The sequence below is a fragment of the Kryptolebias marmoratus genome, linkage group LG5, assembly GCF_001649575.2.
Source record: "Kryptolebias marmoratus isolate JLee-2015 linkage group LG5, ASM164957v2, whole genome shotgun sequence".
NCBI lineage: Eukaryota > Metazoa > Chordata > Actinopteri > Cyprinodontiformes > Rivulidae > Kryptolebias > Kryptolebias marmoratus.
Window position 1 is genome coordinate 9180385 of NC_051434.1, and position 13943 is coordinate 9194327.

Below are 13943 nucleotides of genomic sequence, written 5' to 3' on the forward strand. Positions count from 1 at the left end.
TAATCTGAACACTGCAGCTTGTTCATAAGCAAACAAAAAAAGGGAAAAACAGATATGGTAAAGAATCTGTTTAACAAAATAGCGTCTGTCTGATTTAGCCTGCACTGAGTCAGTGCTTGGCGTAGGTTAAATAAACCTCACTCACTTCATTGTTAATTAGCAGCAGTAATGCTTTATCCATACTTTGCCTGAAAGCAAACCAGATGGTTTGAAATGTCTGTGCGGCACCAGAGCAATGTTCCGTAGTTGGCAGGAATGCTGAGCAGAAAGGGCTGGAATCTGTTGCGCCGATGATCTAACGGCTGTTGTTTCATCTCAGAACAAGTGGGCACTGACAGTTCGGGGAGAAGGTGATTTATAGACCACAGTCACTGTCACGGGGTGTCAAAACGAGCTGGAAATTAAAAAAAAAAAAAAAGAAACTGGGAAAACAGTTTTGTTTTATCACTGATGTCTTTTTGCATTTTTCTAGTTCTCTCTAATTGACAAAGGTAATCCAGATTTATTATGCGTTGACCAAATTATCTGTTAAAAATGCTCTCAGCAAAATAAATTATCATAATTGCGAAGCTCTTTGAACATACAGTAGTGGTTAAAAAAGTGTGTTGTAATTGTAGCCATCACACAATCACATCATGAAGGTGTTTAAAATTTTACTAATCCTCTCGCAGCAGTGATAACACCCGAAAGACAGACAGATTCATTAAGAATTATCTTCAACGAGACAAAAAGAGCAGGTACTTCTGTCACAAATGGTGTAGCACCCTAAAAAAAAAACCTGACAAACGAGACTTTAACACTGAACCAGAAAACTTGAGTACAAAAGATACAGAAATTGTATATGCATGCCAGAAGAATCAAATAGTACATCCAGTCTGAACCATAATTGTTACACTTTATTGTTGTGTTAGTCACTGATTGATGAGATTCAGGTATAAAAAAATCTACTTGGTGAGGAAAACGTCAATGTTTGAGTTAAAACACACCTCTTGACAAAGTTAACCACATGATACATGTAGACAGTAAACTCTCTTTAGTGTCAACGTTTTCATTTCCTTGTGTTATGATGAGAAGTCACTGACTTTATCAAGAGAGAACATTTGGTCACCATTTAAAGATGTCTAATTTAGGGACATCTAGTGAGGCTGCCAGACTGCCAAGCTTGTCGACGTGATGTCAGGTTTTCCTGACCAGGCATCCATATGCTAAGAAATGGGAGGGAACAGGCTGTTTCTCCCAGATGCCTGGAACGATTGGCTTCCCGAGTGTCCTAAAAATGATTTATAAGGGTATTTGTAAGACATCGAGGTGTTCTAAAAGCAAAACCTGATTTGACTGAACTTTTTCTGCATTCTTTATGAAATAAAAAATGTGCAAATAATGTTAAAAACAAAATTATTGTAGAAGGCGTCTCTTAAAGTCTAATTTTTTCGTACGTAAAGACCAAACTAAGAGCGAGAAATCACAGTTTATTTGATTTTACACTGATGATGTAGAATTTTGACCAAAATAAGGAACATTTGACTGTCGCTACCAGTATGAAGACCAGACTGTACTGGCAGTTTGCCCCAATTTAGAAGAGCTGTGGAAACTGAGAAGGTAGATTTGTTCAACATATGACCCACAAGAAGGCCCAAAGCCATTGTGCCATATGGTGGACTATTCTATGTGGGTTAGGGGAGGGGTTGCTATTAGGTAAGCTTTTAGATGTCTGGTCAAGAAAGCTGTGGATTAAATTATGGCTAATGTGTTGCAATGTGACAACAACACAAAATATGCCTTTGAATTAAACTGTGTGGGAATTCTTGTTTTACATTAAGCAACAATTCTCCTAATTTAGGGTTACAGTATTTTTTGCAGGTGTCTATACTGATCATCTTAGTACTTCCCCAAACTACTAGTTTGTTAAAGTCTTCATTTTTAACATAAATCTAACTTTGTGGCTCTTCTGCAGACAACAATGGAGTAACTTAATGGATACCAACTCAAATCAGTTGAGGACTCTTGGTTGGTGCCAGTTTGTCCCAACATACACTGTCCTCAGAGTAGCCCAAAGAGAATGTCATGTCCTATGAAACAACAACCACACTTTCGCCACTGAAAAGGGAACCAAGAATGAACCGAATGAAGGGGAGAGTGGGGTGAGACAGATATCACCTGACATACTAAGCATTACCATAATTGGCTTTTCTACATGATAGGACAGAGGAAATAATAATGTCATTTTATTTACAGCCTTCTTTCTGCTGAAACACGCACACACTCATGCTCACCGTACAGGTCAATGACACACACTGATCAGGCCTGTCCAAATCCATCAGAGGTGAGTGGCAGGGAATGGAGGGATCGGTGACAAAGCGAAACGGGAGAGAGAAATAAGACTGCCATGCCAGAGCTCCCTCTTTGAAGGGCCGCTAAACGTTGTTAGGGGGAGCCTCGCCAGCCGCCCTGCTGCAGATGCGGTGTTCGGCGCGAAGGGTAAATCAGCGGGGTGAAAGCTGCTGGAATTGGACATTAGCACTGCAAATGAGAGCGGGGATTGCCCTCTTCTCTGAGACAACATGAATAAATGAAAAAGGCTTAAAGGGGAAAGTGTGTGTGTTGTGTAAAGAAGGCAGAAGGGAGGAAAGAAGTTGGGTTGATTGTGTCAAGTTATCTCAGTTTGGCAGGTAAAATTGTGCTTGAAATGCTTTAAATTTGGTTGTTATATTATTGAGGTGCAACTAATACCTCTGTAAATATTCACTGTTGTACTAAATATCTGCATGTCTAGTTTGAAGCAGATTTAAATGGTTGCATTGCCAATGCAAAATTGCCAATGCAATATATTTTCAATCGAAAGGAAGTCATTTTTAGCAGCACTTGCTTAGTTTAACTTTATATTTGCTTGTGTCAAATGTGGAAAAAAATGCATGAGTGGACCACACATTGCCTCTTCCTTTGCGGAGGAATGTAGCTTGAGAGAAAAGGAGTGCATGTTTGCATTTGCGTGCATGTGTGTATGCGGCAGGGGGATGCCCTACTGTGGTGTCACCTGTCTGCAGCAGGAAATCCTGGACTTTGGGCACGACAATAGTGACAGGCTCCTCTCCAGACACAGATGGCTTTGCTCCCCCCCTCTCCAACAGTCACATTGCATCTCTGCTTGCACCTGACACACAGTGACACTGAAGACGCACACAAAAGCAAACACACAGAACAAATCAGCCACACCTTGAATATACACTTACAAACTTGGACTCAATTGGCAGAAATTTATTGTAATATATATATTTTTATATACATATAAGTTGCTCAGTTTGTTTCCAAGAGATTCATTTGTGTTATATACTCACCCACAGACACGCACACACAAACACAGAAACACACACACACCTCTTGTTCATAGAACTAAACATCTTTTTTCCCCTCTCTTTTCAGAACTTCCTCTCTTTTGCCTATCCTCCCTGACAGCACAAAGTGGGCTTACGATTTTGACTGACAACCACAACAGACACTTTGCCCCCCCTCCTTCCTCCCCTCCAGCCTCCTGTTTTAATCCCCTCCCCATACCTCTCTCCCTCTTTCTCCGCTTCCTCTTTTGTTCTGAGTGACGCTCGAAAGCCGCCGTGTCAGCATCTTTTCCATCTCTGATTGCCTTATTAGCCGGCGGTGGCACCCGCAGCTTTTCTGACACAGATGGTGAAGGAGGAAGCTCGAGCAGGGGTGAAAAAAAAATGGCTGACTTGTGTTTGTTGTTGTTAGTTTCCCCCTCCCACCACTACTCCGGCTTGTTTGTGTGGACACTGACACCTTGGGCTGACACTTACACACTCTTGACACTGATGCCTGTCAAGGCTACATACGGAGGATGGCAGGAAAAGAGTAGACTTTAGTGTTGGTGTGCTGTCCATGTTTGTGTGTGTGTGTGTGTGTTTGTACCACTGTCAGGTTTCTCCCACTATGTCAGTGAAGCTGTTTTGTTTTCCCACTTTGACTTTGAATTGGCTCAGTTTTGAATTTGTTTCAGTGGAGTAAGCTGCATCTTTGTGAAGACTGTGTTGAAAAAGTTACAGCTGCTGTGCGATTCATTTTCCAACAAATTGTCTAAATATTTAAGTATACTAAATGAGTAATGAATACCATAAAATTAGGAGCTAAACTAGCATAATAAAATTAGCTTTTTCTGGGGGGGTTTTGTTTGTTTTTGGGGAGGTATTGCATATTTTATCACCCACTGTCAAAGTTTTAAATAAAAATCTCCCAAGATCTGTTTGAGCTCAGAGTTTGTGCAGTGGATGACTCTCAGCGATTACCACAGAAGATTTTGGCTTATTATATGTCAAATTGATTGAGTTATAGTATTTTTTGTATATCTAAGATTGGTTAGCTGTGGCAGCCATCTTGAATGGGGTTGACTCCAACAGTTATTTAGTTGTAGATGTACATCCGGTGATCACTTTCTAAAAATTTCATTAAAATCCATTGCGTGGGTTGTGAGATATTTTGCTAACATACAACACACACACCCCCCCCCCAACACACACACACGTTTTCTCTCACACACAGGTAATTACATGAAAAGTTGGCAATAAATATGTAATTTCCTTGAGGACAGATGTATTTTCACTCACAAATACTGTACAGACAGGTGTAGGAAGTTAAGCTTTTCCCACAGTTAGTTGCTCCTCACAAACATCAGGCATTATGTCCATTCTGATTATAAGATAGAGAGCTACATGCTCTTTGACGCTGACAGCACATCTGCCTCCTCACTGGAGACTGATTCTGGCATCTCAGACAACAATCTTATGAAGGTTGTGTTGGTGAAGCTGCTATAGCATTTTTAACCCCTTGTCCTCCCCTCCTCCTGCCTCAATGTAATGGTTCCCTCATGACCTGCCTCCAAGGTCATATATGAAGCTTTTCTTATTTTGTTTGTTTGTATTTTTAATCTTAGACAACTCAAACTGATTTTAACACACATGTGTTAGTAAAATTTGTGGACACTTGCACAAAAAAAAGCTGGCCAATAATGCAACAAATTTCCCCTCTTCTTTGAAAATGACAAGTACACAGGGAGCACAGGCAGTAACAACACGCCCTCTCATGTCCACTGGCTGTTTCCTAACATCACGCTGTGAGGACTTCCACAGTCAATGCCAAGTCGCCTCCAGCCAACCGTGGCTTGGCAAGGCTGGTGCAGCTGGCATTTTGCTCCACCATCTCTTAGTCCTAATTCATAACATATAGGAATTGGAAGAATTGAGCAAATCAAAGTCAGAAACAGATCTATACATCAAGAAAGTTTGAATTCATAACACCAACTTGTTCTCCCTTGTCAATTTCTTGAAAATTAGATTTTGTATGTTTCATGCAAAAAATATTGAAGTGCTTGCATATTGTTCACCATAAATACATCTTACATTACTGACAAAATAGGTCCTGTATGTATTAAAAAAGAAAAACATGCTCATTCCTGTTGTTAGGAACACAATTACAGGTCCTTTGTGTGTATTATCTTCTTAGATTATTTTCTGCATATTTTATGGTTTGCTTTTTTAATAACTGAAAACATTTGTTAATTTACTTCTGTTCTTTACCTTTTTATGACTGTAGTGTTTTATATTACCATCAGAAGTGAAAACAACAATTTGATAGTGTTAAGTTGTGTATGTTTGCCCATTTATTCTACTTTTTTTCAATCCAGGAACTATTGACAAAGATGTCTTTAAGATTATTACTCTACCACACGTATTCAGTGAGGGCACAGAGTTCACATCTGTGCAACACAGATTAGTTCTCATAGATTAGCAACTAACATAATTTTTCCTTCTGTTTTGTTTTTTAGCTTATGGACCTGAAGATGAATTTAAAGTGGACAAGCCTGATGAAAAGGAACATCTGCAAGATGATGGCCTTTCCCTTGATGGTCAAGATGCAGACTACCTCTTCAATGATGAAGAGGATGCCAGAGACAGCTGCCAAAACTCTCCACTCAGCAATGGTACTAACCCAGACGCTGGGTATGCTTCTCCTCTCAGTACCACCAGTGATCAACTGGTGGATCTTAAGACCACCCCTTCCTCCTTCAGTGATCAGGAGAGGATAGAGGAAAAGCATCAGGAAGGTAAAGAGTCCATTAATGGCCTCTCGCTACAGGACAGTCTGACAAAAATGAAAGCCGTCTATGCAAACTTGATCTCAGATGCCTCCTGGTCTAGCATTGCCCTGGACATGCTTAAAAGTAAACAAGGGAACCCTTTGGCACCTAGCAAAGGCAGTGGTAGCAATCACAAAGGGAGCAATGGATTCCTGGACAGACACAGTTCAAGCAACTCCCATGTGAAGAACAGATGTAGCAGTAATGACACCCCAGCCACCACTAACATTACCACCAGCAGCACTACTGCAAAAACAGTGTCAAGCAACAGCAACAGTGGCATCAGCTCTGGTAGCACTGGAGGACTGGCCTACGACTGGCATCAGGCAGCTTTGGCTAAAACCCTACAGCATACTCCATACCAACTTCTTCCTGAGCCCAGCCTTTTCAGCACTGTACAGCTTTACAGACAAAATAATAAACTCTATGGCCCGGTGTTTACTGGGGCTAGCAAGTTTCGTTGTAAGGACTGTAGTGCAGCCTATGATACTTTGGTTGGTCTGACTGTGCATATGAATGAAACAGGCCACTATCGGGACGACAACAAGGATACTGAGGATGATCGAAGCAAGAGGTGGTCCAAGCCACGCAAGCGTTCTCTGCTGGAGATGGAAGGCAAAGAAGATGCCCAGAAAGTTCTCAAATGCATGTATTGTGGCCACTCTTTTGAATCCTTGCAAGATCTTAGTGTCCACATGATTAAAACAAAACACTATCAAAAAGTGCCTCTCAAAGAACCAATGCCAGCCCTCACCTCAAAGCTGGTGCCTCCAGCCAAAAAAAGAGTGTTTCAGGACTTGATGTCGCCAAGCTCACCAGAGTCTGCCTCATCAGGCATATTTCTTGGAGATTCTCCAAAAGACCAAAAAGTGGTTAATCCCTATGTCACACCTAACAATCGATATGGTTACCAGAATGGTGCCAGTTATACCTGGCAGTTTGAGGCACGAAAGGCACAAATTCTAAAATGCATGGAATGTGGTAGTTCACATGACACTTTGCAACAACTGACAGCCCACATGATGGTCACAGGACACTTCCTTAAAGTCACAAATTCAGCCTCTAAAAAGGGTAAGCAGTTGGTTTTGGATCCTGTTATTGAGGAAAAAATCCAGTCGATTCCTTTGCCTCCAACTACCACGCAACTCCCTGCACCCAATGGTAAGTCACAACTTGACTCACCATTGCAGCCTTCGAGCCCTGAAGAAAAGCATGAAGAAACAAAAGACAATGAGGCAGAGGAGGAGAAAATAGAAGTAAGAGAACCAGAGAAAAAAATTAAGGAGGAAAAAGAAGATCCTTCTGAAAAAGCTGAAAAACCAGTAAAGACCAGATCTTACCAGTATCTTACAGAAGAAGACTTGGAAGAGACACCTAAAGGTGGCCTAGACATCCTAAAATCTTTGGAAAATACAGTTTCAAGTGCAATCAGCAAAGCACAAACAGGAGCACCAACCTGGGGAGGATATCCCAGCATTCATGCTGCCTATCAACTTCATGGGTCATTGAAGTCCACTTTGCCCTCATGTGCACCAATTCAACCTTTGTTCAGCAGCACCAGTTTGAAGGTAATGTCTGCTGATATAGGCTCTCTGATCCATTCACCAAATAGCCCCTCTTCACCTCTGAGTCACAAAAGCAATGTGCTGGCCATGGAGGAACTAGTGGAAAAAGTGACAGGTAGTAATTCTGTAAGTAATGAAAAGGAGGAAAAACCTGCTGAGAATAAGTGTAGATTGACAAAGTCTCCGTTGCCAAATCCCAAGGACAAACAGGCTTCACCCAGTCCAGAAAATTTCTCAAAAGTAGCAAAAAGCCCTGCAGTTGAAGCTCAGGCTGATACAAAAAGCAAAGGAGACCAAACAGAAACTGCAATTGATGTAAAGATAAAAAGTGAGTGTGAATCACCACAAAAACATGTTAGCAATGGCTGCAATAACCTAGGCATCATCACTGATCACTCGCCTGAGCAACCACTTGTTAGTCCTCTTTGTGCTTTGCAGTCTGTCATGAACAACCACTTGGGGAAAGCTTCAAAAGTGGCCACAGCCTCTATGGACCCTTTTGCAATGCTCTATAAGATGAGCAACACTACTCAGACTAAACAAGCAGAGCCTGTGAGTCAGTATCATAATGATGACAATGATCAACCCATTGACTTAACAAAATCCAAGAACAACAATGGCGATTCAACTAAAGCTGTTTCTAAAACCCCAAATAACAACAGTGGTCAATCAACTTTTAAAAACTTCTCTCAGTCATCTTCCTCGCCTCTTCGAGAGAATGCTTTGATGGATATTTCAGACATGGTGAAGAATCTGACTGGCCGTTTAACACCAAAGTCCACAACACCATCCTCTATATCTGAGAAATCAGATGTAGATGGTTATACTTTTGAGGATAGTATGGAGGAGCTGTCACCCATTCAAAGAAGAAAAGGCCGCCAATCAAATTGGAATCCCCAGCACCTCCTTATTCTCCAGGCACAATTTGCCTCCAGTCTTCGAGAAACTTCTGAGGGAAAGTTTGTCATCAGTGACTTGGGTCCCCAAGAACGAGTGCACATCTGTAAATTTACTGGTCTCTCCATGACTACTATCTCACATTGGCTGGCCAATGTGAAATACCAGTTAAAGAGGACAGGGGGCACAAAGTTCCTCAAAAACATTGACTCTGGACAACCTCTGTTTTTGTGCAGCGATTGTGCTTCCCAGTTCAGGACTCCCTCATCCTATATTAACCATTTGGAGTCCCACCTTGGGTTTACCCTGAAGGACCTCTCAAAGCTTTCCATAGACCTACTAGAGCAGCAGGCGGTCAGCAGAATAGAGGACAAAACATTTACGTCATCTGGACTTACAGAAGAAGACACTGGCTCAATATATCAGTGCAAGCTGTGCAGTCGGACATTTGTGAGCAAACACGCAATCAAATTGCACCTTTGTAAAACACATGGAAAGTCACCAGAAGACCATCTCTTCTTTGTGAAAGAACTTGAAAAGTTTGATAAACAGTGAAATTGCTGATAGCATGACAGGTTACTGTTGCACTAAAACTCTAAGGCCGAATCCCAATTCACCCCATTCCCCTCGTCCTCAGCCCAATGTTTTCTGAGTTCACATGGTGAAGTAAAAGTGTTCTAATTCCTTTGGTGATGCAGGAGGAGGGTAGAACTATCTGGCCCCTCAAACAGGGATTTCTTAAATGGACACTTTAAAAAAAGAAAGGAAGCTACGATGGCAAAGAAACCTCAAAATTTAAACATTTTCTACATTGTAATGTCTACTTTAATGTTTTTTGGTGTATTATGTTTGGTATCACTGTCAATCTTTTTTAACAAGCATTTTAAAAATAACGTATTTCAAAGTATTTTGCGAGCCAAATAGCTAGTTAAATGACATGTATGAACATATTCACATTGTGGTTGTTTATGTAAAAGCAATATGCAACAATTTAGGGCGTATCAACTTCTTGAGACGGGGTAGTATTTTGTAGTGGAATATTTTAACCACTACCCCATGTGACTTTAATTTTGGGGGATTTAGGGGACAAAACTAACAAATGGGATTCGGCCTGAGGTTCAATCTGTCAACACAGGTAGTGCCACAACTGTTTCACCAACACATGAAAACACAAGGAGCTTTAACACCTTTTACTCAGAATATTCAGTTTGTCATGAAGGACAAGAGTTTGCACTACGGGGACTCTAAGCCTCATTATGAAAGATGAATTTTTACTGATATACAGTTAAACAAGACTGGTGTGACACACGACCTGATACAGTCATCGACTGATTGTTGCTTCTTCAATGCACTGCATTTTATCTGAGCCTTTAGGAATAGTCCACTTGTTCTTTTAAAACTGATCCATGCTCTTATTTTGATAACTGTTTCTGAATAAATATTTTAGGGTAAATATATTTCAATTCAACTTGCATATAATTTATGAAGCTGTTCGTGCATGTTTTCATGTAAAGCAGTGAGTACGTTCTGTCGGATAAAATTTCAATCACGACAACTAAACTGATGTCCCTGAAACAGTTATTCATAAAGAGGAAACATAGTGATATATTTTCAGCACTTTTAGTGAGTATAAACTGATGAAGAAAATTTTAAAAAAGGTAAAAAGGTCCATTTTAGTTTAAATTCCCTTTATCAAAATTTAGGGGCTAACGGTAACGTTTTTTTCCATTAAATTACAAAGATATTACAAATCATTTAGTACTTCTTTCTCCAATAAAATATAAATTCCTGTCTTTTCCCCAACATGTACAGTCTTTGTGTTAGGCCACCAATTTTATTATAAAGAAGCTACACTTGTAAAGTTAATGAAGTTTAAAACTTATTGTATGAATAATTAACAAGTACTTGTATGTCAGCATATCTTGCTCATTACAGTTCAGTATTATTTGTACTGTGTGTATTTTTACAATGTTATTTTTTAGACCAATTTGGGGGGGAATGTACAAAGCTACAAAATATTGTTGGACCAAAATGTCCTTTTTTTCAGTAAAAAGTAGGTCCCTCAATGTGGTTTACATGAAATGAAGTTACTAGCATCTGGTGTGATGCTTATGATTGTATATAAGCTTGAAAATATTTGTTCTCCAATGACCGATTTCCAGGTTTTGTCATTAACACAGTTATTCTGAATCGCATCCTTTTATCCTCAGTTGTAAAATAAACTTCATGTCCCAGAATAAATTTGTATTGTGTGGTTTGTACAGATTTTTTATTTGATTTGTTGTTGGTTTGTTTGTTTTTCTCAGGCTTTTTCTTTTTTCTTCAATAATCCAGAAGTTTAGACTGATTTATTGGCACAAATCTAATTCCATCATCTGACTTTGTGTCATTTTGAGACATTCAGATTAAATAGGACTTTAAAATGTGCTTTAGTTTTACTTTTTCTGCCTCAATGTTATTTTGCTTCCTAAACTGTTGTTTCTTGAAAAATATAGAACAGAAGTCGAATTGTAAGAAATCAGCTTCAGATTTTTTTAAGAAAAACAAAAGTCACTGGGTGTTAGGGACACCTTTGTAGTTAAAGTCATTGTTTAAAAGAAACTGCTGTTAGAGAGCTTTATCACTGGCAGACCTGCTGCCTCAGCAGCATTTAAGAAGTGTTTTTACACTTCTGAGATGAACTCCTGAGCAGTTAATGGTAACATTTTATCTTTTTAAGAATCTAACATCCTTGTAGTGCCATTGTTCTGGGCCAGCATGCTGTCAGCTTTTTGCAGGGCCAACGCAAATGCATCAGAAATTAAATTGGCCTCACCGGTTAACATGCTAACTTTATAACACGAGCTCATTCATAAAGCTTTAACATAACGCCACACTGCGGTATGTGTTCGCATATAGTTGATATTTCTGTTCATTATTTAATCTTTTTCATATTTTTTACTGAGCAATTATCGTTTAACATGGAGGCAAAGTCAGTAATTGACTATAAAGATTGAAATGACAATTTAACTGATCCGTTTTAAGATTTTCAAAAACCTCAAAGTGGAGAGAAATGTGAGGTGTTTTATGAGAAAATTTAAAGATAGATGTAATACCCTGAAGCAAAAGAAGAAGAATTTTTTTTTTTTAAATTTGGTTTTGACTTTACAGTTTAACAAAAAGCTCAGCTTTAAAGTTCAGCAAGCGAGACCCCTGATATAAGAAGCCATGACAAGTCTCCACCGAAGGTATTTAAGTTGACACGCTCCCACCCCGTGTAGCTCCTAAATACCAGCCGGAGACATTTCTTCCCAAGAAACAATAAGAGTTCCAGAGGCTTGCAGCGAGCTTTTTGTGTGGGGTTTGGTTTGGGAAGCAGCGACAGAGAATGCAGACAAGATTTAAAATCGATGTGGTGAAGTGTAAGGCTCACAAAGGTAATTCATGTAAAACTACAGTGACAGATACAACAGACCCATTTTTTCACACCTGAAAAATTTCTAGTAACGAACAGCAACTATCTGGGAGGAAAAGTGAATTCAATGTTTGACAAAGAAAAAAAAACAGCAGTTATTTAAATGGCCACTTGGGGCTGAATCCATCTATCCACTTCTCCTTTCTGGGTCACGGGGAGCTGGTGTCCATCTCCAGCAGTCACTGTGGGAGAGGTGGGGACACCCTGGACAGGTCACAAGTCCATCACAGGGACACAAACAACCATTCACACTCACACCTTGGCTAATTAACCTAACATGCATGTCTTTGGTCTGTGGGAGGAAACCAGAGTACCCAGAGTAAACCCACATAAGCAAAGGGAGAACATGCAAACTCCAGCCAGAAAGGCCCCAGGCCGGGAAGCAATCCTGCAACCTTCTTGCTGGGAAGCAATAGCTTTAACCGCTGCATCGCTGTACCACCCGGGCTGAATCAAAAAATGATTTAGACCGCACAAATACACATGTTCAAATGCAGAAATAAATAACCCATAAGGTTTTTAAGCCTATTAATTTTCCTTTAGGGTCTTTGTTAAATCTATTTTACTTTTTTATTCTGTCATAAAGTCCAGATTTAAACCAATGCCGCTTACTGATTCTTTATGCCCCATAGTCACAAAAAAAGACCCATTTATAAAAGTCACCTATCTTTTAGGCAAATCATAATTTTCAGACCAATCAGCAAGATTAATATTGGACCTTGAAATCAGGAGTGACGAAATGGTTTCATGGAACTTGAGGATAAGTTATGGTTGTATAAAAGCTTTGCTTTCAAAAACAAAATACACTTGAATCACCACTTCTAGGCAGAAATTTCACTTTTTTTCTTTGTTTTTGGGCTATGAAAATCATCTTAAACATGCCTATGATCAGTAATGTTAAGACCTTTGAAATTAGGACCATTAACGAGTAAGGCGAAGAATACTGTTGGAAATATCTGCATCCTTGCATTCACATGGATGTTACTTTTGTCACACACAAAGCCTTTCTCAGGACCAACCACACCTTTAGTGTGGCAACATCAGCTGCCCTTTCCCTCAGCAGGACATCAGTGGGCCCCAGGGTAAAAAAATAAAAAATTAAATACTCAACAAAGCCTGGCCTCGAAATTCCTGAGGTACCAATCTGATTGACCTAATGGCATCTGCAGGAAGCAAATCCAACCCACAGACTCCACAACACAGGGCCCAAAGGACACATTACTAATGTCTCACAGACACTCAGATCAGACTTTATTTTTGTTTTGGCCACAAAAGGGGTTCTTATTTAATATTAGGAAAGTTGTCCTAATGGTTCATATGGATGTGTCCTAAAAGATTTGTGAAATAATAAACAAATACAAAAAATGTACTCTCCGCTTGAATGCTTTTAACCAAACTCCTGCTTTGTTTCCATATATTCACTCAAAACATTTATTAATATTTCAAAATTATATTTTTTTATATGTAAAACATGCAGCCCTGGTATGCAGCTTCAAAACATGAGGTCTAAAACAAGTCATCTTGTCACATCAATTACAATCGCTGTAAATATGACTTAATAAAACAGTCGGTGCTTTGTTTGTTCTCTCATGATCGTGTTTGTAAAAAAAAAAAAAATCATAAACGGGCTTCGTGCCATCACTCCTATCAGAGGAAGAGAAAATACAAGACAACGGCACAAATCTGATGTTTAAACAAAAGGCTGCTTATGACAAGAGGTGTCACGGTGCAACTTGTTATCCGTTTATTATCATCAGCGTGTTTCGAGTTGTTCGAAGCTGTTCTGGTACTTGGTACGAACATCTGTACATCCGTGACGTACATGTCGGCACAGAACTGAAATGTTTTAACACACGTGTCATGTTTACTCATGTCGACAGCAAGG

The 13943-nt window shown here is 39.7% G+C and overlaps 1 protein-coding gene across 1 annotated transcript in view; it reads left to right on the plus strand.

Moving 5' to 3' along the window:
- LOC108242046 (teashirt homolog 1) overlaps positions 1-10857 on the plus strand; it is a 28763-nt gene extending 17906 nt beyond the window's left edge. The window contains exon 3 of the mRNA XM_017426628.3: positions 5831-10857. Coding sequence (XP_017282117.1) covers positions 5831-9159 — 3329 coding nt within the window. The 3' untranslated portion in view covers positions 9160-10857. The remainder of the gene's footprint in view (positions 1-5830) is intronic.
- The last annotated feature ends 3086 nt before the right edge of the window (positions 10858-13943 follow it).